This window comes from Brachyhypopomus gauderio, chromosome 18 (assembly GCF_052324685.1).
Source record: "Brachyhypopomus gauderio isolate BG-103 chromosome 18, BGAUD_0.2, whole genome shotgun sequence".
Classification (NCBI taxonomy): Eukaryota; Metazoa; Chordata; class Actinopteri; order Gymnotiformes; family Hypopomidae; genus Brachyhypopomus; species Brachyhypopomus gauderio.
This window is the reverse complement of record NC_135228.1, coordinates 16659015-16684601: the sequence shown is the minus strand read 5'-3', so window position 1 is coordinate 16684601 and position 25587 is coordinate 16659015. Positions and strand designations below refer to the sequence as shown.

The 25587-nt window shown below is 48.3% G+C and overlaps 1 protein-coding gene and 1 long non-coding RNA gene across 4 annotated transcripts; both read left to right on the top strand.

The window, feature by feature from the left end:
* Positions 1-219: 219 nt before the first annotated feature.
* ddx10 (DEAD (Asp-Glu-Ala-Asp) box polypeptide 10) lies at positions 220-20152 on the top strand. 3 transcript variants are annotated; one of them, XM_076980136.1, is made up of 18 exons: positions 220-524; positions 1047-1107; positions 1250-1380; positions 1560-1718; positions 1825-1945; positions 2159-2348; positions 2639-2765; positions 4755-4917; positions 7318-7402; positions 8480-8581; positions 9376-9463; positions 9734-9822; positions 10186-10513; positions 11493-11600; positions 11833-11997; positions 15528-15584; positions 17720-17868; positions 19834-20152. In XM_076980136.1, exons 1-18 carry the CDS (start codon positions 348-350, stop codon positions 20018-20020), a joined length of 2487 nt encoding a protein of 828 aa, XP_076836251.1. In that variant the 5' UTR covers positions 220-347; the 3' UTR covers positions 20021-20152. The 3 variants fall into 3 exon arrangements, with proteins under 3 accessions (XP_076836251.1, XP_076836249.1, XP_076836250.1); XM_076980134.1 differs by having other exon boundaries at positions 221-524; positions 11490-11600; XM_076980135.1 differs by having other exon boundaries at positions 223-524; positions 11490-11600; positions 19837-20152.
* A 2359-nt stretch (positions 20153-22511) lies between these two features.
* LOC143481900 (uncharacterized) lies at positions 22512-24618 on the top strand. The gene is made up of 2 exons (XR_013122097.1): positions 22512-22906; positions 23123-24618. It is a non-coding gene; the product is annotated as an uncharacterized LOC143481900 (long non-coding RNA).
* Positions 24619-25587: the final 969 nt, after the last annotated feature.

Below are 25587 nucleotides of genomic sequence, written 5' to 3'. Positions count from 1 at the left end.
TATTTGTCAAGAGATACTCGAGCTGTTTAAAAACTTGATATGTATACCTGAATTTAGAGAGAACCAGGTACATAACTGGTTTATCTTTGCGTATCTGCGTATGTTGTGGGGATTTGTGTCCTCTGTTGCGCAAGTTCCTGTATTATCTTCGTTAACTACGCAGCTGACGGATACGTTGGTGTTGCGTAACCAGGGAGGTTTGACTCCACACCGGTAGGTGGCGCCAATGAGCTCGCGCGCCCAGTTATACTGCTGGTGGTTCTCGAACAAGCGCTGCGCTCGCTCCACGTGCGTTACGTGGTAAACTGCGATTGTAGGTTAACTGGATATTAAAACCTGACTAAGAAATGAGGGAAAAAAAGGCGAGGGTGAACAAAAACGTTAAGGTCGACCCGGTTAAGAACTTCAAGAAGTGGAAGAAGAGATATGACAAGACCAAAAAACAAACCACAAGACCGAAGAAGAAACGCGAATGGGAGGTAGAAAGAGAAAACATAAAGAAGCTGGTGGACAAGTATTCAGAGGCGAGTATCTAAACCAACCCACTAACGTTAGCGAGATCATGTGGTTAGTGATCCTAGTGGTCCGTTTCTGACCAGAGAGACTGCTGCTCTTTTTCGACTTCCTCCCACCAAACGGTGCTGTCGACACATGTAATAACCATAGCAACAGTTACCAGGTCAACACCTCCAGCCATGCCATCCCCATGGATGGGGAGATGTCCAACAGTGGGTTGTGTCCATAATAACCAGTGAGCGGTTGTCCTGGGGTCACAAACTGACCAGTGATAAACAGTACAAGACATGTTGAGCTGTGTAAGGAGGAACAGGAGATGCAGTGTGTACCTGTCTAATAAAGTGGACAGTGTAGATGCACTGTAGATGTTTTATAAAGTGCCGAGTGTGTAATTCTATAATCAGTCTACATACAATTTGTCACATAATGTAATCCCTTCCTTAGTGGATTGTTGGAGGTGTTATCTGATTATCTCAGAGGTCAGTGTTTCAGGGAAAAATAGCTGATGTTTATTATTCTGTCTGTTACAGATCAATCCAAAGGAAGCTGTTAAATTCTCTGATTTTCCACTCTCAAAGAATACCCTGAAAGGTAAGTTGGACATGGATGTCGGTATTATGTTTGGCATAAAAGTAAGGCACAATATAATGATATACATGAACAGTGAAGTATTGGAATCTTAAGCTCTTGTAAGTGCAAGCGTGCTAGTGTAGTTGCTGTCTTCTCATTTCAGGACTACTCGAGGCTCAGTATCGACAACCCACTGAGATCCAAAGACACACCATTGGCTTTGCATTGCAAGGAAAGGATGTTCTGGGAGCTGCAAAAACTGGCTCGGGAAAAACTCTGGCCTTCCTCATTCCTGTAAGTAATCCTCACAGAAGCAGTGACAAAGACAACATGGTGGCTTAAAAAAAACGCAGCAATTCATTAATAGGAAGACTTGGGAAATGGAATTAGAGTTGACAGCCCACACTGGATGGAGTCAGCTGTGGTGGTTGTGTGGTGCTACAGGACATCAGGTTCTCTGTTGGTCCGTCTAGGTCCTGGAGTGTTTGTACCGTCACCAGTGGACTGCTGTGGATGGTCTCGGAGCTCTCATCATCTCTCCCACTCGAGAGCTGGCTTATCAGACATTTGAGGTGCTCAGGAAAGTGGGAAAGAACCACGAATTTTCAGCTGGCCTTGTGATTGGCGGAAAGGTGTGTTTCTCTGGCTTCTCTCTTTGTTGGTCTTGACGCATACGCGTGTCGGTAGATAACTGTTAGAAACGAGTACTGGAGTGGCTTGTTTTGGGCCTGCCTGCAGGACCTCAACGATGAGTCGGTGAAGATCCACCGCACCAACATTGTCATCTGCACGCCAGGACGTCTGCTGCAGCACATGGACGAGAACTCCAGCTTTTCTGCCTCAGACCTGCACATGCTCGGTAAGGTGCCGCATGTGGCCGATGGTCATTTGTCTTTTACATGTTCCACGACTCTTGGAAATCTTCCAAACTTACTATAAGTCATATGGTTTGGCAGTCATGGTTTTGTAATATGCTTAATATATGCTCTTGTCAAGTACTGAATTGATGTATCAGGAGACAAAGCTGCTCGATGTACATGAAGCTGACTGATGAATGCGTTTCGTGTGGTAGTTCTGGATGAAGCAGACAGGATTTTGGATATGGGTTTCGCTGACACGCTCAACGCCATCATTGAGAACCTCCCTAAGAGCAGACAGACACTGCTGTTCTCCGCCACACAAACCAAGTCTGTCAAAGACCTGGCAAGACTCAGCCTGAAGGATCCTGAGTATGTGTGGGTGCACGAGAAGGCCAAGTTCAGGTAGGTAGACCACGACTTGCTGTCAGACCACTGTACTAAATTCTTCTTCTTCATAATAATATTAATAAAAACAGCAGCTTAATTTGGTTAGCTATTTTTGATAACATTTGTCTTGGTGCTGTGTTTTGAGGAGGACTTACTGTGGTGCTCAGTGTTCAGTACTGCTGAAGCGTCCTCTTGGAGGCTGGTTTACCATGGTGTTCAGTACTGCTGAAGCGTCCTCTTGGAGGCTGGTTTACCATGGTGTTCAGTACTGCTGAACTGACCTGACCTGTTGATCCTCTCCTCAGCACTCCTGCCACTCTGGAACAGAGCTACGTGGTGTGTGAGCTGCATCAGAAGGTCAACGTGCTCTTTTCTTTTCTGAGAAGTCACGTCCAGAAGAAGATCATTGTGTTCTTTGCATGCTGCAAAGAGGTATTCGTTCATATCTCACCTGTGTTTCCTGTGATGAAAATCAGGCAGGCAGATTATGAAGTTCTCATGGCTTTCATGACCAGTATTTCATGACGCATGTGTAAGTTGACCAGAGTTGAACACTCAACTTTGTGAAATGGAGTTCAAACTCTCATTTGTCCAAGAGGAAAATTGCAGATGTTACAGTAACACCCATTTATGTATAAAATAAAATATTTTTTATAACATCTGCAATTTCCCTCTGGGATCAATAAAGTGTTTCTGATTCTTATATAACTGATCTACATAAGCTGCTCTGCAGTATAATATATAGCCACAGTATTCCTGTACATTATGTGCAGATAAATCAAAGCACTGGATGGTGTTCACATATGAGCATCATAAACCTGAACAGAGCGTCTGTTGGTGGAGTGGGCCTCATGGTTCCCTCAGGCGGCTGTGATCCGAGCGTGATTGTAATGAATGTCATGCTGCAGTCACACTTAAGAACCGTAGGCCGTCTGGTTTTGATTTATTATTGCCATCCAGTATTCTAGATGTCTAGAAACTCTCCGCTGTGGCCACAGTTGGGGGGGGGGGGGGGTGTTGGATTTGCCAGTATGCCAGTAGTTTGGGCGATCTGTAAATCGGCACTTTCCTGACAGCTGATTGCTGCAGTGGCATATTACAGTTCCTAATCCCAGCTGAATCTGCCTGAGGCCGGGTCAGGCATGCTGCACCAGTTGCTATGGTGATGTAGCCTACTAAGAATCCGTCGTGAGGCAGAAAATCCAGGCTAAGTTCTAGCCAAGCTTAGAGTTCGAGGCTAAGCCCGTAATCCCATGTGTGTGAGGCATTCGGCTAGTGTATCTGATGGGAAGTTATGCGCTATGTTTATAGTGTTTAGTGTGTTCAGTGGTCAGTGAGTGTGTGCCAGGGGTATGTTCAGTGGGAGTGTGTTGATAGTGTCAGGGGTGTGTTCAGTGGGAGTGTGTTGATCGTGTCAGGGGTGTGTTCAGTGGAAGTGTGTTGATCGTGTCAGGGGTGTGTTCAGTGGGAGTGTGTTGATCATGTCAGGGGTGTGTTCAGTGGGAGTGTGTTGATCATGTCAGGGGTGTGTTCAGTGGGAGTGTGTTGATCATGTCAGGGGTGTGTTCAGTGGGAGTGTGTTGATAGTGTCAGGGGTGTGTTCAGTGGGAGTGTGTTGATAGTGTCAGGGGTGTGTTCAGTGGGAGTGTGTTGATGGTGTCAGGGGTGTGTTCAGTGGGAGTGTGTTGATAGTGTCAGGGGTGTGTTCAGTGGGAGTGTGTTGATGGTGTCAGGAGTGTGTTCAGTGGGAGTGTGTTGATGGTGTCAGGGGTGTGTTCAGTGGGAGTGTGTTGATGGTGTCAGGGGTGTGTTCAGTGGGAGTGTGTTGATGGTGTCAGGGGTGTGTTCAGTGGGAGTGTGTTGATAGTGTCAGGGGTGTGTTCAGTGGGAGTGTGTTGATAGTGTCAGGGGTATGTTCAGTGGGAGTGTGTTGATAGTGTCAGGGGTGTGTTCAGTGGGAGTGTGTTGATGGTGTCAAGGCTGTGGTCAGTGGGTCTGTCAGGGATGTGTTCAGTGGTCAGTGAGTGTACTTGTGAGTGTTCAGTGTACAGGTACAGTATCTGTTCTGTGTGTGTCCAGGTACAGTATCTGTTCTGTGTGTGTCCAGGTACAGTATCTTTTCCGTGTGTGTCCAGGTACAGTATCTTTTCCGTGTGTGTCCAGGTACAGTATCTTTTCCGTGTGTGTCCAGGTACAGTATCTTTTCCGTGTGTGTCCAGGTACAGTATCTGTTCTGTGTGTGTCCAGGTACAGTATCTGTTCTGTGTGTGTGTCCAGGTACAGTATCTGTTCTGTGTGTGTGTCCAGGTACAGTATCTGTTCTGTGTGTGTACACAGGTACAGTATCTGTTCTGTGTGTGTCCAGGTACAGTATCTGTTCTGTGTGTGTCCAGCTACAGTATCTGTTCTGTGTGTGTCCAGGTACAGTATCTGTTCCGTGTGTTCTGTCGTATGCGTCCTGGCATCTCCGTGCTGGCGCTGCATGGCAAGCAGCCACAGCTGAAGAGGGTGGATGTCTACAACGACTTCGTCCGCAAGAAGGCCGCCGTGCTCTTCGCCACAGACATCGCCGCAAGAGGCCTCGGTAGTGCAGTGACACACCTCACTCACACACACCTCACTCACACACACCTCACTCACACACACCTCACTCACACACACACACCTCACTCACACACACACACCTCACTCACACACACACACACCTCACTCACACACACACACACCTCACTCACACACACACACCTCACTCACACACACACACCTCACTCACACACACACACCTCACTCACACACACACACACACCTCACTCACACACACACACACACCTCACTCACACACACACACCTCACTCACACACACACACACCTCACTCACACCTCACTCACACCTCACTCACACCTCACTCACACACACACACACACCTCACTCACACACACACACACCTCACTCACACACACACACACACCTCACTCACACACACCTCACACACACACACCTCACTCACACACACCTCACTCACACACACCTCACTCACACACACCTCACACACACACCACACACACACACACACACACCCCACACACACACACACACACACACCTCACTCACACACACACACACCTCACTCACACACACACACACCTCACTCACACACACCTCACTCACACACACACACCTCACACACACACACCTCACTCACACACACCTCACACACACACACACACACCTCACACACACACCTCACACACACCTCACACACACACACACACCTCACACACACACACACACCTCACACACACACACCTCACACACACACACACACCTCACACACACACACACCTCACTCACACACACACCTCACTCACACACACACACCTCACTCACACACACACACCTCACTCACACACACACCTCACTCACACACACACCTCACTCACACACACACACCTCACACACACACACACACACCTCACTCACTCACTCACACACACACCTCACTCACTCACTCACACCACACACACACACACCTCACTCACACCACACACACACACACCTCACTCACTCACACACACCTCACTCACTCACACACACACACCTCACACACACACTCACACACCTCACTCACACACCTCACTCACACACACACACACCTCACTCACACCTCACACACACACACACACCTCACTCACACACACACACACACACCACACACACACACACACACCTCACTCACACACACACACACCTCACTCACACACACACACCTCACTTACACACACACACACCTCACTCACACACACACACCTCACTCACACACACACACCTCACTCACACACACACACCTCACTCACACACACACACACACCTCACTCACACACACCTCACACACACACACCTCACTCACACACACCTCACACACACACACCTCACACACACACACCTCACTCACACACACACACACCTCACTCACACACACACACACCTCACTCACACACACACACCTCACTCACACACACCTCACACACACACACCTCACACACACACACCTCACACACCTCACACACACACCTCACACACCTCACACACACACCTCACACACCTCACACACCTCACACACACACCTCACACACCTCACACACACACCTCACACACCTCACACACACACACACACCTCACACACACACACACACCTCACACACACACACACACACACACACCTCACACACACACACACACACCTCACTCACACACACACACCTCACTCACACACACACACCTCACACACACACACCTCACACACACACACCTCACACACACACACCTCACACACACACCTCACTCACACACACCTCACACACACACACACACACCTCACACACACACCTCACACACACACACACCTCACACACACCTCACACACACACACACCTCACACACACACACACACCTCACACACACACCTCACACACACACACACACCTCACTCACACACACACCTCACTCACACACACACCTCACTCACACACACACCTCACTCACACACACACACACCACACACACACACCTCACACACACACACATACACACCTCACTCACTCACTCACTCACACACACACCTCACTCACACACACCACACACACACACACCTCACACACACACCTCACTCACTCACACACACCTCACTCACTCACACACACACACCTCACACACACACACACACACCTCACACACACACACACACCTCACACACACACACATACACACCTCACACACCCCTCACTTGCAAACCTTCCGTTTTGCAAAGACTCCATGCGTGAAATTAGTTCCAGAATGATATAATCTCTCACCTGCCTGTAATTCCTCACCTAGGTAGCGTTTGTGAAGGAGCAGTTGGTACAGCAGTGCTGTGTCTAGCCTTTAAAATGACTGGAGTCTTGGCTTTGCAAAGCCTTAATAAGTGTTTAATGCTTCTGTTTGTAGACTTCCCTGCTGTGAACTGGGTGCTGCAGTTTGACTGTCCAGAGGATGCCAACACTTACATCCACAGAGTCGGGAGAACTGCCAGGTGTGTTGACGGGTGTTAATAGGCGTAAAGGCCGTGCCAGTAGATGGCAGTATTGTTCAGTATTGCTGTAATAGCAGTTTAGTAGTTTGCCCTTGTCCGGGAGTGTAGTAATCTGTCTGGTTCTACTGTAGTACAGTAACAATTCACCTGAGCAGATGCCCTTTGGTGTTAGTTGCAGTAGCGTTAGCCACTCCCCTGTGATCCCTCGTGTGGGCTTCGGCCCGTGTGGTGTCGGGGGGAGGGGGGGGGGGGGGGTCCACAGGCGTCGCCTTCTGCCGTGAGTGACAGCAGCAGTGTGTTGTGCCTCAGCCCTGGCAGCGTGGAAGTGAAGCACCTGCTCCAGCTCACCGCGTGGAGCGTGCGGAGACTTGTGCTGGGACCCCCCCCCCCATCCCCACCCAAACCACCACCCCGCCGGCACCGCTCCTCCAGCACCTGCTCGCCCATCGGCTGCACCGCGCGAGCTGTCTCCTCCACGGCAGGCGGGGGCACGCCACGGCCCCCCAGCACCCATCAGCCCCCGCAGCACTCTGGGGGTTTAGGTTTCACTAAACCTGCCTGACGGTTGACGGTCGGACTGTTTTGTCCGTGGCCCTGTTTTTGCAGTAACAGCAGACTCTGCAGGCGAGAGTTTTATCTTTCATTATCAAACGAAATCTAAAATGAAACACGAGTCGGACGTGTCACAAATCGGATCGTGAGTTGAGGTGTCGGCTCTGGTGTGCTAGGAGAACCGCACTAGCCATGGTGATTAATGATGCTGGGTTCTCTGTGTTCTGTGTGCTAGGAGAACCGCACTAGCCATGGTGATTAATGACGCTGGGTTCTCTGTGTTCTGTGTGCTAGGAGAACCGCACTAGCCATGGTGATTAATGACGCTGGGTTCTCTGTGTTCTGTGTGCTAGGAGAACCGCACTAGCCATGGTGATTAATGACGCTGGGTTCTCTGTGTTCTGTGTGCTAGGAGAACCGCACTAGCCATGGTGATTAATGACGCTGGGTTCTCTGTGTTCTGTGTGCTAGGAGAACCGCACTAGCCATGGTGATTAATGACGCTGGGTTCTCTGTGTTCTGCAGGTATAAGGAGGGAGGGGAGGCTCTGCTCCTTCTGTTGCCCTCTGAGGAGCAAGCTATGATCTCCCAGCTTCAGGAGAAAAAAGTCCCTCTCAGTAAAATCCAGTGAGTGTTGCTGTGTGTGTGTGTGAGTGTGTGTGTGTGTGAGGGAGTGTGTGTGTGTGAGTGAGGGAGTGCGGGGTGCACTGATCCCCATAGCAGAGGAGTGAACAGAGGCAGCAGACTACCATGAATATAAATGTGTAAATGTGTTTGGGTTGTGTGTGCTTGAGTGCCTCTTTGCGTGTGTGTGTGTATGTGAGTGTGTGTGTGTGTGCACGAATGGATGTGCATTTTTATGTGGATGTGTATGAGGGCATGTGTGCCTTGGTGTGTGTGTTGTTGTTTGTGCATGCATATGTGCTTTCCTCCGTGCATGTGTTTTGTATCTTTGCGTGTGTGCGCACGTATGCCTTGCATGTGGCCTCACTGCCTACTGCTGTATCTGGGTGCTAGTTTATCAGCAGGCAGCAGTGTTGGCAGCTGTGTGTGTGTGTGTGTGTGTGTGTGTGTGTGTGTGTGTGTGTGTGTGTGTGTGTGTGTGTGTGTGTGTGTGTGTGTGTGTGTGTGTGTGTGTGAGAGCCCAGAATAGAGCTTTAGTCCTGTGCCAGAGCACATCTGGCTCCCCTGCTGTATGTATAGTGATGGTAAGTCAACACTGCCTGCCATGAATATTCACCTAGAAAATGCGAATGGAATTAGCAGGCAAAGTGTAACATATAACGTCGCTTTGTCATCATAAATATGGCATAATCTTTGATGGCTTAATCTGGAGACGTAGCTGTGGTTGCTCTGTGGTGTAATGGGCTGTAAGGGGACCGGTGCGTGTTGGTGGTTGATGCCCCTGGTCCTTCATGCAGGGTGAACCCAGACAAGCTGGTGTCGGTGCAGTCGAAACTGGAGGCCTTCCTGGCCCAGGAGAAGGAGCAGAAGGAGAGGGCTCAGAGGGTGAGTACACCCCCCCCCCAATGCCACTCCTGCACCGAGCACGTTCGCTTCCTCTCGTTATGTTGGTATTTAGAGTGCCGTGTGTTCGGAGGCTGTGAGGACACGGCGACGGTCTCGTTTTCGCGAGCGTCCTGCCTGAGAAGAGCGGAGAAGCGGAATCGCCCGGCGTGACCATCGGTTTTTTCTTTCCGCGGCGTCCGTCTGCACTGTGTGAGGCTCAGGTGTGTGTGTGTGTTTGTGTGTGTGTGTGTGTCTGGTTTGCCCCCACAGTGTTTCGTGTCCTATCTCCGCTCCGTCTACCTGATGAAGAACAAAGACGTCTTTGATGTGTTTCAGCTCCAGCTGCCTGCGTATGCCATGTGGGTAGATTCCTTACATACGAGTCTCATCCCCCCCCCCCCCCCCGTTCACTTCAGCTCTTCAGACGTTCTGCCTCCGCTGCTCCCTACACACATAAATAGCTCATGTATCTAGACTCTTGTAACCTCTTGTGAAGTCTGATCAGTGTGTAAAGGTCTGCTGTGCTGGTGACTCGTGATTAGTCACTGATGTGCTTGTCTGAATGTAATACACCGATTGTGTTCGTATACGTTGGCTCTCGGCTCAGTTTGGGCAGACTGTAACGAATTTGCTCTTCTCATACATACAGTATATGTATACTAGCTCACCTCCATTGTGCGCGTGTGTGTTTGCATGTGTGCGTGTGTTTGCTGCCATCGCAGGTCTCTGGGTCTAGCCATGGCCCCACGCGTGCGCTTCCTGGATAAGGCCCAGAAACAACAGGTGGGTGCAGCGCCGGAGACCAGTGCTACACCGGACCAGGACTCTGATCAGGAGCTCCAGAGCTTCAAGGCCCAGCTCGGAGGAGAGCGACCCAGCTCACAGTCTGAAGAGGAGGAAGAGGCTGATGTAGACGAAGAAGAGAATGAGGGTGTACCTAAAGGTCTGCTCCATAGTGCCGAGGAGGATGAAGATGATGACCTGAAGGACCTACTGATGGTCAAACGCAGAGATGTGTTCAATATCAACGATGATGAGCAGGATGAAGAGGTGCCCTCAGACACTTTCTTTCAGAATATAGTTTACAGCCACTACACTCTGCTCCTGTAGGTTCTATTCAGGTTAAATGATTTTTACAACTAAAAAGAGATTTCAAATGCAGATATTTGTATTACTAATACTAATTCACAGTATATTAATACTAACACACAGTATATCTGTGTACTACAAATGAAAAGAGTGCAACCCTTTTAAATGACGGTAAGCACTTGCTCGACTGAAAGAGAGTTTAACAGAAGCTTCTAGAAGCTTCGTCTGGGAGCTCTGGGCGAGTGGTGTGTCTGAGAGTCCGTGATGGGTTCCGTTCTGTTGACTAATACTCCTCCCGGGATCTTGTGCACACGCACACAAAAAAAGCAAACGGACCTTTGCATGCCTCCAGCACAGGAAAAACAACCACTGCCCAGCGGGCTCCCGAGATCAGACCCGAGTCAGAGCTGTGACGCACGAGGGTGTGCTGTGTGGAGCGCGGCGGGCACACGGGACATCTCTCCTTTGATTAGGGCTTGTTTCAGTCGGTAGCACCTACACCCTGGACCTCTTCGCTTGCGGTGTGCGCCTCGGATGTGGGAATGTTGTGTTTGAGCGTTGAGTCAAAGGCTTCCTGAAGGAAGGAAAGAACTCATAGCTGCTCATAGGATCAGTATTGACCAGCCAAGATCAGCTTGTGTTATGTCACCAAACCAGCGATTAAGAAGAAGAAGATTTAGTTTTTGCTAGTTTTGTGCAGTGTGTGCTATAAGCGCATTTATTCCTCCTGTGCATAATTCTTGTAGTCCAGAATATTGCATACTGTAAGCTTTGGTGATGAGATAGGAATGTATCTAGTGAAATATTCTGTGCGGTTAAGTTGGCGTATTCCAGTACATTTAACCCTGCCAACGTTCTGTGACGGTCGCCCAGCTCGCGTCATGAGCCGTCGGCCTGCCCTGTCATCAGATGTTTATTGTGATCTTTCCCACCAAAGCAGGACGCCAAACCCAAGAATAAAAAAGAGTCCAAAATGAAGGAGGTGAAGAAAGTTCTGAAGAGAAACTTCAAAGTGAACACCAAGAAGGTCTTCACAGAGGACGGAGAGGTCTGTGGAATTGTCTTCCTCCGAGCTGGTGCGGTCTGAGTCTGTTGTTTGCTAGGGGGAAGGTGTCTTTTAAATGGAAAGTGCCATCCTGCGGTGTAAATGGCTCCGGATGGCTTATGTAGGACGTGGGCTCGTTTCCCTGTAATGGAGCCGCATAGCCAGAGGTGTTCATCTCCTTCTGATGATAATGGCCTACAATAAATGCTCTTGCCTGCGGGGCTGCTGTGTACAGGCGGTGCAGGAATGGCCTCCGCTGCAGAGGACGCCCGAGGACGAGGATGAGGACGCGGGCGAGACGTCGGGCATCGACGTGGAGGCAGCCAGAGAGCGTCTCCGCAGGGAGGATCAGGAGTTCGACAAGAAGGAATACAGCAAGAGGGTCAAGGAGAAGCACAGGGTAAGAGACAGGAAGGGCGGGGCCAGGGGTCGGTTCTGCAGGTCAGGGGTCAGCTCTGGAGGTCAGGGGTCGGCTCTGCCTTTAGCTTGGCAGTGTAAGGGATGGGTGAAATGACTTTCCTAGGAACCGAGGCAGAGTTGTTGCGCTCGAGAGGCTCATTGATGCCGTACATCCTCGTTCCCAGCGAGGGAGGGTGCATCGTTCGGCAAACGCTTCGACAAACAAACACTTATATAGCAACCGTGACCTAATAATACCGTTTCACAAAACTAATTATTAAGTTGATAAATTGCAAAGCAGCCGCCTCTCTGCTGCTGGATCTGGAGATGAACTGCCCAGTGATTCCTTTGGACTTCTTACGCATGGCCGTAATTCTCCACGCAGAAGCAGTTTGATTTGGCCAGCGGGCGGTGTGAACGTGGCCGGCGCAGGTCGAGACAGATGGAGAATAGCTGAGATGCCTGTGTGGGAGTGTGCGCCCCTTAGCCCCAGGCCCTGGAACGGAGAACAGCAGACTCCTGAGTTATTACCACCCGGCTGCCCTTGTGATGAGCTTCTAAATGATTGCTCTCCAGCAAGTTCATACAATTTTCGCCATTCATCAGGGAGGGGGTGGATCATTTTTCAGCATCGGCAGTACAGCAGGTATTGAGAAGAGTGGGTCATTTCTGTCGAGCACAGATTTGGTGTTTTGTTATTGATCCCAGGGAGAGCCGTCCGCAGTGAAGAGGCATGAAACAGCGGCTTCTGTAATTATAATAACGAGTAGGTGAGTGTGATGGCCGACGGGGCTATTTATCACCGTCTTTCCCCATGTTCTTGAAGAATTAGCAAAGCGCTCAGTCTGATGAGCCAGCCTCCCTGTTCGAGATGATCCAGTCTCCCTGTTTGAGATGATCCAGTCTCCCTGTTTGAGATGATCCAGTCTCCCTGTTCGAGATGATCCAGTCTCCCTGTTTGAGATGATCCAGTCTCCCTGTTTGAGATGATCCAGTCTCCCTGTTTGAGATGATCCAGTCTCCCTGTTTGAGATGATCCAGTCTCCCTGTTTGAGATGATCCAGTCTCCCTGTTTGAGATGAGTCTCGCCCTGGCACTAGGGTTGATCTGGGATCTCGCTTTGACCTCACAAGCAGAGTAATGCGGCTTTAATCCCAACGCTCAGACACTTCAGACTAGCATTCTGCCTTCACTGTCCACCGTTGCGAAAGTCTCGGATGAAAGATTCTCCCCAAATCTTGTTTAATTCCTACTTTCGTGAAATTGTGAAGCAGCAGCCCCAATAATCAATCAGCCAGGTGCTCGTGGGCACATTAATCATAGCCAGGCGCCCAGCCTGGGCTGTCTCACACACGCTGTGCCTGTCTCACGCATCTTCTGCCTGTCTCACACACCATGCCTCTCCTCCCTGCACCAGCAGGCTTCAGTGCTTCGTGAGGTGCAAAACTTCAGGAAGCTTCAAGACTTCTTCTTTCAGACCAAGAGATCCAAATAACCTCAAGAATTTCGGCAAATCCACCACCTTCTGTGAAAATGAGCTTTAAGTCCATTATACACAAAGAGTGTCACCTGTCCGCTTCAGTGGGGACTCATCGGCTATTTTTGGTCAGAAGGTTCTCTCAGCATGGACGTTTTTGCATCACCTACTTATTGCATATGCAAAAGTTTATTTATATATATTCACTGATTTTATATATATATATATATATATATATATATATATATATATATATATATATATATATATATATATATATATATATATATATATATATATATATATACTAATTTGCTAATTTGCTCACCCATCCAAATGATCGGAATCAGCTGTTCCAATTACTTCCGTGGCCACAGGTGTATAAAATTAAGCACCTATAGGCATGCAGACTGTTTTTACAAACATTTGTGAAAGAATGGGTCACTCTCAGGAGCTCAGTGAATTCCAGCGTACAACTGTGAAAGGATGCCACCTGTGCAACAAATCCAGTCGTATAAAGACACTACAAACGGCAGAGCAGATAGCACTCGATAAACTGAGTAGACCAGCATACGGGTACGGCGTCCCAACACATACACGGAGTCAAATGCGTCCAAAAGATTAATACAGAACAGGGGCTTAAATATACACGTTAAGAACAACTAGAACTAAGGACAGGTGTAACAAATGAAAAAGACACACACACACACACACACTAAAGCCTTGTGTGGAGGGGCAGAGCAGGAGGGAGATGTTCCCCATGTTGTTAGCTCCATGGAATGAGCACCTCAGGCACTTCTGATCTTCCTTTGCTGCTTTTTTTTGTATTTTTAATGTTCTAATACGTTCGCCACTGATGATTGATTGTTTCAAGACCTGGTGAGATACAGATGACTGGGGTTGTATTACCTGAGTGACACCTACTTATTGCGTGTTCCTTCAGATAATGACGAATGAAGAGATTTGTTGTATTAACTGAAAGTGCTAATCAGTGCCCAACACAGTTTACAGATAAATTTGATTTGATAAACATCTGACACTGCATAACTATGACATTCACAATGTCAAATTCTCATGTCAAATTCATTTTTGGTAACAACTCCTTATCTCTTTCTTTTAAACTGCACATAAAATGGTACAATCTCTACAATTTGCTTGAAAAATAGTGTGTGTCTTCCAGATTAGTCACGATATAAAATGGTTGGCTCTCCTTCTCTTACCTCCACCCCTACGTCTCCCTCCTCTACCTCCACCCCTACGTCTGCCTCCTCTACCTCCACCCCTACGTCTGCCTCCTCTACCTCCACCCCTACGTCTCCCTCCTCTACCTCCACCCCTACGTCTGCCTCCTCTACCTCCACCCCTACGTCTGCCTCCTCTACCTCCACCCCTACGTCTGCCTCCTCTACCTCCACCCCTACGTCTGCCTCCTCTATCTCCACCCCTACGTCTGCCTCCTCTACCTCCACCCCTACGTCTCCCTCTTCTACCTCCACCCCTACGTCTCCCTCCTCTACCTCCACCCCTACGTCTGCCTCCTCTACCTCCACCCCTACGTCTGCCTCCTCTACCTCCACCCCTACGTCTGCCTCCTCTACCTCCACCCCTACGTCTGCCTCCTCTACCTCCACCCCTACGTCTGCCTCACTCCCTCCTCTACCTCCACCCCTACGTCTGCCTCACTCCTCACTCCCTCCTCTACCTCCACCCCTACGTCTGCCTCCTCTACCTCCACCCCTACGTCTGCCTCCTCTACCTCCACCCCTACGTCTGCCTCCTCTACCTCCACCCCTACGTCTGCCTCCTCTACCTCCACCCCTACGTCTGCCTCCTCTACGTCTGCCTCCTCTACCTCCACCCCTACGTCTGCCTCCTCTACCTCCACCCCTACGTCTGCCTCCTCTACCTCCCCCCCCCCCCCATTGGCTGCAGACGCAGGGCACTTTGTTGTTTCGTCTCCACCGGTGAGATGATTGCTTTGGTATGGGCCTCTGGGGGGGTGTCTCCTGCCCTGGTGCTGCTGTTTATCATTCTGTGTTGTTCTTCCCATCCAGGAGAAAAGGCTGAAGGAGAAGGCAGCACGGCGAGAAGCCAGCAAGAGGGCTAAAGAGGTGAGTGTGGCCGCCGCCATTCATCACCCAAATCACCACTCCGCCAGATGGACACTTGGACCTCTTCTCTTAGGGACGCTCTCGGTTGCCAGATTGGTTGCATTAGGTGGATCAGTTGACACAGAATGAACATGACCTAGGAAGCAGGGAGTAACGCAAGGTGCAAAAAACCCTAAATAGCCTCTATTGAAAGAAGTTCCAGAACCGTTTTGTCTCCAAGTTAGAAGTTTAAAAATGTTCTAGTGGCTTGAGTTAAGTGAGCCTAAAATCCCCCCTTCCCCCGACGGACCGCTCGCCAGTCTCCTGCAGCTGTCTCGTGGCCTCTTGTGCCCGGCGCCTGGGGAGTGTGAGCGCTCCGTCCACATACATATGGAAATGCAGCCGCTCCGGCATTCGTCTTCTGGTCAATGCTGCCGCCTGTCCGAGCTCTCTGTTCGTCAGCGGTGAATGCTGGACTCTTCCCTGGTATCGACTCCGTTCCAGCACCCTGGACAGCTCCCGCCGCCGGCCCGCCTACCACTCCGCCTCCCTGGCGGGCGAACTTTGCTATTGGTTATGCACTTGCCGCGTTATAATGGTAACATTGCAAGAAGGATATTTTGGCACATGGTTTCAAGAACCTTTCTAGATAATGTGAAAGTTATGGTGCCCAGCAGAGACGAACCACCATAACTGCAGCTAATTGAGGGTCTCCTTTCCATGTTTGAAGTGATGCACGGCACTGATGAGGATGTGAAATATAAATAGGCTAGCGCTGTTGTAGAGTTCTTCGGTCTCCGACTGCGTGGAGCTCTCGCTTCTGTACTTGTTCGTGAGTGTGAGGCGGCACATATGTAGCCAACCGCTGAAGCGCCACGATTCCGGGCCTTTCCACAATATATCTGATGAATTTCAAATAGTTGCGAGCCACTGTTTAACAAAATGATTGGCCTTCCCCCTGCACAGGCTGGAGTGGGTTCCTGAGGATTTAGAGACGGTGTGATTGACGGGTTATTTAAAGCACAGAGGGCTACAGTGAATAGGTGAATGACAGTGTGTTGAAGGTTTTGACATTCTGAAAGACAGACTTGGACCCGGAGTGAACTGATGCAAGCAAAGAAAGTCACTGTATCCTAACCAGATGCATTCTAATCCTGCATGATTTATTATAAGTATACAACCTGTTCTGTCCGGTGAATATTTTAAAGCTTTAAAAGTCTGTATTCATCTCCCTGGTCCTGCCAGACTGTCTTTTGTCTTTTCTCTCCTCAACATAATGATCTAACCCCCCCCCCTCTCTCATCCTATCACTCTCTCCATCTCATTCTTCTTCTCCACCCTTCCATTCTCTCTTTCCCTCCCTACCCATCTCTCTTCCTGAAAGGCGTGAGAGGGAGGGCTTTATTCTGCACACGTGGGTGTGTGTTCAAACCGCAAGCCTGTCAGCAGAATTTCAAACAACTCTCTCAGAAAACAAGGTTAGGATGTAATGCAGGGCTGGAGGATCTTGGCCCCGCTTGCTCTCCCACAATGCACCCTGCCAACCCCCCCCACCCAATCCACCCACCACAGCCTCTCACCCCCCTTCTCGGCTCCCCAAACTCACTTTACACCGTGTTTCTTGCACCTTTGCGTGCCCTATAAACTCAAGTCATCGTCCCGCTCCGAGTGCGTTAGATTATTATGGCCAAAAGGAAATGGGGACGGTCGCTTGCTGCGTGGAGCTGGAGCTCCTCCACGACCGGTGCAGACATCTGGCCGGCTGCTCCAGCTGGGTGCACCCGTCTGGGCTGAGTTACGCGGGGACTTCCGCGGCACAGTGCCAGACGCTAAGCAGCTCCTAGCCAGACCACTGCCCTCGCATGGCAGTAGAGCTAAGGGAAAGTGTTAGGGGGGTCTGGGTGTGTGTTCTGGGGGTGCGTGTGGGTTTGGTTTGGGTTTGGACAGTGTGGAAGTCCAACATCTGTGGAGGAGCTTGTCCAGGTTCTCTGCTGCACAAACGGGGAATACCGAGTTAGTTTACCAAACACTCTTGCCCAATGTGTACTACCTAGTGAAGAGTAAGGTCTCTAAATCAGAACAGAGTGTGGAGAGTGTTTTAAAGGGGAATGTTTGAGGAACAGAGATGACATTTTATACCTCACTGCTTCACACAGGAGAAGCAGAAGGCTGCTGGTGGTGATGACGAAGACGAGGATGAAGAAGTAGTGGCGTACTTGTCGGGTGCTGACGACGAGGGCTTTGACCCCAGCACCTTGCCGGACCCGGACAAAATGCGAGATTCAGAGGACCAGGATGAGGACAGGTGAGGAGGTCTCGTAGGGAACAGTGCCTTTGAATGCCTTTCATCTATTTAAAGAAATGTCACCTCTGTATAGTTTCAGTACTGATATGCTGCATGAAGCAGTCTAGCAAAATGCTGTTTTATTTGCCACAGTTAAAGATATGATGTTTGTACCCTGTATGTGTCTTATCAAGTTATTGTTTTCTGCCTTGTTTCTTGTGTGTAATAGACATACAGTAAATCTAGAGCCTAAAAACTCTTCCAGCACTAACCGGTGCCAGAACACCAAATCATAATCTCCTAATTATCCCAAAATGAGAAATTGATTCTCTCAGCACTTAATTACCGTACAGTGGTTCCTGATTCACTCACCCGTATTGAGTGTGCAGTTCCATTACCTTCATAGCTTCTGCTCCGGTGTGGATCACTCCTGCAGTCTACTGCATAATTGCTTCTCACGAGGAGTTATTCCTTACAGGAGAACAAGACCCATTTATTAGCAGGCACAGTAAAGCATTGATCTGATGGAAGCTAGTCCATAAAACGTGTGATTACATTCAGATTTAAAGTGGGTGGAGAAGGAAGAGGTGGTGCGGCCTTGTGTGAGGGGTGCTGCAGCGAGGGTGGGTGCTGTTGTGGTTGGTTAGGCCTTCTCCACACTCTCCTGTATCGCGCGCCCCTTTCCACATACCAATTTGCTCTCTCTCTCCCTCTCTCCCTCCCTCCCTCTCGGCCCCCACACTCTCACACTCGGCCTCCGTCTCCTCGGGTGTGTTGTGAACAGGGGCAGGTGATCACGGCTGCTCCCCGCAGCACAGACAGCCCAGCCGGATGTGATTAATGGCTGTAGGCTGGCCGTTTGCTGCATGGCTACACTCCCCGAATGCAGGAGAAGCTCACCGCACCGTAAATCTGCGCTCCTCCCTCCCCGACCCCACGGTGCTGCCCGGGGGGCCCCGAGCCCAGCCGGGCCCGGGGCCAGGGGCTGTTCTAAAAGCACCCGTGTGTTTGTGCATGCTACCTGCCCATGCCAAGGCCACACCCCCTCCCTCCTGTGCTGCTTCCTCCCTGTGTCCACCTGCATTAGCCCCGCCCTCAGGTGTACTACTCCTGACTCCCACGCATCCTTTACGGGCAGCACCATCGATGTCCGTGGTTCCCACCGGACCTTAGCGACACGTCCTGTCCCGAGCGATATTCATCCATGCTCCCCGGCGCCGGACGGCCCGTGGCTGATTTATAACGGCGCATGGAAGCCAACTGACTTTAAAAGGCTAATGATGTGTGCTCGCTACAAGCCCGACTGTTAAATAGAGTGAATGACATTTAATGCCCTTTCATGCACGAACTCTCAGTGACGGCGAGGCTTTCAGAGTACCGGCTGATGCCGACGCAACCAGTACGCCACGTTTACTTGGTTTTATACAGTGACGCGTTGTTTAAGGAGCTCGTCTGTGATTTAAGTGCAGCGTTTAACTTCCCCATTATTCCCCGCTCGCCTCGCGCTGATACTCCACTGTAAAAAGCAAAGAAAATTAAATGCTTAAATAGACGATTCAGCAGCAAGCCTGCTTAGGCTCGTTTACAGGCATAATGCGAGCGGAGATGCAGTGCTGTGCTCATAGACGTCCCAGAGGATGCCGGCTCCTTAGAGCCGTCAGGAGACGGGAGAAAACTCCTCCCAGAGGTCTGATGGTATAGCAGGCTGCTCATGTTGCCTTTGGCCTTGTTGTCCTGGGCCTGCGCAAATAGCCTGATTTCAAGTTGAAATCTTTATGGGCACTCCCAGAGTTTATGGTACATTGTGAGGATTATTATTATTATTTTAAATAAAGAAGTGTGGCACTAAAGCTTTAATATCAGAGCTCTCCAGACTACTGCAGTATAAATCCAAGACACTGTGCAGGACTCTAAATCTTTCTGGAGACTGCTCTGCTTCGTGTCAGTGCCTAGTTAACCTTTTGCTGACCTTTGCCCTCTATAAAGCAGCAATGGTCCCGAGCTGGCTAGGAGCAAGAGGACTCGCAGCAGTGAGGATGAGGATGATGGACACGGGGCGGTGCAGAGGAAGAAAGCCAAGCAGCTGTCCTCGCAAGCCGAGCCCCTGGACACTGGCCTCTCTCTGGCTGAGGATGAAGAGCTTGTGCTGCATTTGCTGGGTGGCCGGAGCTAACTGTACACGTGACACACACACACACACGCACACACCCCTCTGTCCCTCCCCTGGACTCCCCTGATTACTCTGTCTTCTCCATTTAGATACTGTGTAATTACATTTTATGTCAAATAAACTTGATATTCTGGGTGTAACTTTTTATTTATTATTATTTTTTAGATCTTCGTGTTCCCTGTTCAGTCGTCTTAACATAGTTTGTATCTCACTCCGTTCACTGTGTGTTTAGTTATGTGATTATTCTCTGAATATGCAGTCAGCAATTGAATATTCATCTGGGCCTGTAATGGGTGAGTTAAATGTCCCTGTTTTTGCAGTAACACAATAAAAACAAGCCCTGCAGTGACGATGCCAGTCCTAACAGCCAAAGCTCGGCTCTGGAGCACCATCTGCATCTCGCTTTTACTACCCTCCTTTTTATAGTTTGAATGCACATCTGTTTGATCGAGATCCTCTTCCCGTTAGCATGCACAGAAAAACCTTCGAAAGCTTTAAAGGTAGAGGCAGTGTGAATAGCCTCTATTGTCGGCCCCAGTCAGGGTGTAAAGGCTGGAGCGTTCGGATACGTGCACTCATCCGGCTCGTCCCTGGGGAGGCTCTGCCTTGGCACCGCAACAACCCACACGGCTTTGCACGCGTGGTACTCTGAAGTGCCGTTAGCGCCAGCGGCTAAGGCTTCGGCCGCCCTATTTCACTCTCCTTTTAAAATACCCAGCGCCCTCTGTGTCCATCATCCCTACTAGGGTGCTAATTTCAAGCGTTATTTTTCTGTGTCGTTCTCTTGGCTGCCGATTCCCACTCTTGGTGCGTACGGGACCTTTCTGAAATGGCGGGCTTTGTGAAATCACCTCGCCTTTGTTATTCTGAGCAACGCAGGTGCGGAATCATTTCGGCTCGGCGTGAACTAAATTGTTTCCCATTGCAGCACGTCTACGTGATGTATATTTATCCTCATACTGCTCAGATCATGAACACAGCTGTTGACAGGGCTGCCAAACGCCTAGATGAATTGTGTTTGTGCACAAGAGAGGCTGGAGCAGCTCTCTCCGCGCGTTGGCTTGGTGGGTGAACAGTCATCCATCACAGACATGAGTTTATTAGGAGCCCTACATCCTGCCCGCACGCCCGTTTCTGCTCACTGCTATTTCTCTGCTCTAATAACCATTTCAGCACGGAAGGGCGTGGAAGGGTTGAGTTCTGTGCCCGGGCCGTTTCTGAATAACAATGTGCACCAAGCACGGTGGGGAGACACCATCATTAGTGCTGATGCTCAGATCGCAGCTCGTTCCTTTCGCAGATGGGAAACGAGACACTTCCTGCATGTAAAGTGAAAGCCATCCCGCGAGCAGGACGTTTGTTCTGTTGTCATTTTTGTTTGATGGGAAGAGCTCCAGTAAGTTAACAATGGTGGATCTGAATTCCTTTTACGCTTTAATTGGTTTCATTGCTTTATACAGAATTGGATTTGTGCTTTAGCATGGGATGCATCCTTCATGAATGGGTACGTGGGTAATTACAGGCTGTGGATCCCGGCAGGGGCCCCCGGGGACAGGAGACAGGGTCAGTCCTTACAGTCCAGTGAACTACACACAGATGCGGAGGTGTGTTTGCACCTGCTGCTGCAGTGACTCGGGGGTGAGATGTGAGAGCAGCTCCTGTGTACTGTGTGCTTTACGGCGTTTGTGTGAGAGGGGGCTTTTAAAGGTTCCCTCTTGTTTTTAGCACTTCAGAGAATTGCACAATCTACTGATTTTCCCTTTTTCTGTGTCTGTAAGTTACGTCTGAGATTTTGTGGTTAAATGAATTGACATGAACCACTGTTCTCCCAGAAGAGTTATTAGTTCCTATTAGTACTCCGTAGTCCATAGAAGGTACACTTGTTTACCTACCCACTGCTGCTGAAGTGAATAGTTTTATACTCATTCGGTTCTATATTGGCACATAGAGCAGAAAGCTGTTCACATTCCTGAAGGACCAGGAAGGGGAAATCACAGTATCTTGTCTAAGCTGTCAGTTTCAAATATATAATTGTTCTGGATGGACAGGACATTGCTGGCTCAAGGCTTGTTGATGAGATATTGGAGGAAAGGGTGAGTGTTAGGGAGAGAATGCCATCACACAGCAAGGAATTAATGTCCAGTCATGGCACATCTAAAGTTTTAACAGAGGAGATCATGGAGAGTCTTTGTCTTTTAACATACCAACTTTAAGATCAGCAAGTTTTGGAAAAATATGATCTAAAGTTATTTTTTAAGTTGTCTTGTAAATAATGGTTCCAGTACAATTATTCATGTTTTTTATTTTTATAAATGTATAAAATTGATCATTATTGAAAGAAGGAAGAAAACGCATTTCCTCTGCCTATACCCCATGCTTAAAATGCTAGAAAACGGTTATGAGGGTGTTGTGTCGTGAATATTTTCGTGAAATGCGTGGTTCAAGATCTCTTCCAAGTTGTGCATAGGGTTTAGAGAGTACGTATACACTGTACATCTGCATAATGGTTTCAGCACTGGACAGCAACATTAACGTCTCATCGTGCGCATAATCTATTTGAATGCAGACTCCCATGATGGAAGAATACAGGATTTATCACCCAGTTTAGTTATGTGCTCAGTTTACTAATAATCGTTTCATTTCGGTTTTCTGACAAGTCAATTCAAACCAAATAAACCATTCGCTGCGAGAAATTCATAATTGAATACAAAATTGTCAAGATAGAGATCTATTTGACCCATTATAAGTGGGAGACGTTCGACTGAAGGATTTTGAAATTATACCTCTTACGTCAGCGATCCCGTGGCAAGTTGAATTCAGTCAGCTTTTCAAACCACCTTCTGTGTCGATGTCAAGTCGGGCACTGCTGGGACCAGACAATTTTAGCAGGTACGGATAATAATATTGCAGCGTTCTCGGGTGGTGAAATCTGGGCGAAATTTGTTTGCTTTCAGCTCGAGAGCTTCGGTATTTCAGCATTTGAATCATTTTAGAATAACCGAATAGTTTCTTAATTCCCTCAGTTCCGTATTCAGTATATGCTGACAGCAACTGAGGAATGCAAGACTGAATATTCATTCTGTCATGTTTGATTAATTCCTAAAGCTGTTCGGAGATCTAGAGGTTCCCGCGCAAGCCTCGACCACAGCCTTTGGGGGAAATTGACGGAACGCACCGGGAGTCGTCGCGAATTAAAAATCAATTCGGAATTTGCAGCCTGGTAGCCTATAGCAGCACACTGTTGAATAATAACCTTCCACCCTCAAGAAATGAGTTCTAGTGCATCCCGGAGTTCTTCGATCTTACCACGCTGCGCTTTCCACGGGGCACTCGAGACTAACGCGACGTGCATGGAGAAAGTTGACCCGTTACTATCGCGTTTCTCTTCCACTTTGGCTCTTACTTTGCTGGGCGTCGTAATTATTGGGATAGTAGTGCTTTCTGTAACAACGTACTACTACCACAAAAGCAAGATGAAGAGGCGGAAGATACAGAGAGCTCAGGAGGAATACGAGCGGGATAACCGCAGTCCCGTCCCGACCAGAGCAAAGCCGGATTTAAGGCGTTACATGATTGTTCGTCCCGCAGCGAGAGACACTGAGCATCAGTCACTCTCCGTACACAAGCACAGTGCACTACCCGACGATCGTACTACCGCTTTACCTACAAAGACTGGTGACATGGAAGACGGGGAGGCCGGAATCCTTGAGACTGTTGCCGTGTCATGATACAGTGGAGATATTTAAAACTATTTATGTGGAACTTGTAAATATGCAAGCTAAATTGTGGAATACGTCAATCCATTATGAACCTATACCATTGTGCTAATGAACACATACCAACCAACATAACATTGCGTAATTAATGTTAGCATCCCTGGAAATATATCTACTTTTTTCGTGTTTTCTCCACAGTAGTAACATGGGTTACATTTTGACGTGTAAAGTCTCCTGTGTAAGGTTTTCTTATTCGATAGCCTTCTGTATATATTGGATCTAATCTCTCTGAGGGGACAGAAAGGAACACTCAAGAATCTGAACAGGGAAGCTGTGTGAGATGACCAGACTTCTCACATTGGGCATGGAGGTTTCCGGAGCACTGTCCGAGGTGCTGATTATGCGGCGCTCCGAATAGAACTATCATAGAGCACTTTATTCAGGCAAAGTATGTGGAACATGTGCTCATGAGTAAACTCTGAGATGCAGACACCAGTTCAGAATTCAGATTCAGATAGAGGAAGCTCTAAACGAGTGTAAAAATTATGCTCCTTTGTTATTGTTTATGCACTTGGTAATTTGTCATATGTCATTTCAGAAGTGATTATAGTCAGACTGTACAATGCAATTATATTAAACATAGATAAGAAATGTATGGTTATTAATGTTTTCTCTACAAAGTCAAATTAACAAGTGCTAAGTTTTGAAAGAAAGGAAGAAAAATAGTTTATTATATAATGTATAATACTGTTTATTAAATGGCTCCAGGATGTTTATAGCATATTTATTGAAACAAGACATTCTGTAAGTGCACAATAACCATGCTAAATAAAGATGAATAATTATCAATGCTAAATAAATGTCATTAAATTATCTTTTTCCTAAGATCCCAGGAAAGTGTGTGATCATTTCTAGTTTCAGTAATTTCCTAATGTTCTGGTCATTTTTTGAGTGAACTCCATTGTGTTCTGTGCTTGATCTAACCCACATTGTGCGTATGTTGTACTGAGTCTGTGATCTCATGGGCAGTTAGGACTTCAGTTAAGGACCTGGTGTTGTGCAGCAGATTCTTAATCTCTTCTCATGCATAGTACTGTCTGTCTGCTTTTATACACCATTATAAAAATCCATGGCTGCCTACATGTTTAAATATAATGCACTGGATTCATGTGAATGTATTCATTCAGTTACACACTTGGAAACTGAAATCATGGACTTGAAATCCTTGTAATGCTTCCACTGTTACTGCATAGAAAAGCTGATGGCTGTAAGTGCCTCCCTTCAAATGTGGATGAGCACGGTGTCCACTTTCACAGGCAGGAACAGGCAGCTCTTAGCCTTCTGCTGTTTCCGAGCAAAAGCTTTTAAACGTCTCCTGCAACCAGTTCCACAGGGACTACGCCAACATCAGTAGCCTTTTTTTTTTTTTTTAGATTTAGTCAAGAAACCAGCAAAGAATCGCCTGATGTTCAAAATGTGCTCCTCATTGAAGTTGTTCACAAAGTGAGATTTTTTTTTTCTGAGGTCCAGCTGGTAAGCCATCATGAAGTCTGGAATCACTCAAAAAGGATTCATCATTAGTTAGATCATTTCAAAAATAGCTACATGATTTAGTCTTTCCAGCAGAGTTTCTGTTACAGCACGTTACATAGCAGTGAGTGCTGCTACCACTAATGCTCCCTTTCCTTTGGGGCAACAACCGTGTGGTAGGGGTGTGTTCACCTGCTGCTCACTGTCAAAACTAAGTTGATTTATGGAGTGGAAACCCCAGAGATTTCTTAGCTTTGCATTACAAAATCTATAGCTTATATATCATGTGCATGTGGATAAAATTTCCACTGTTTCAAATCCTAT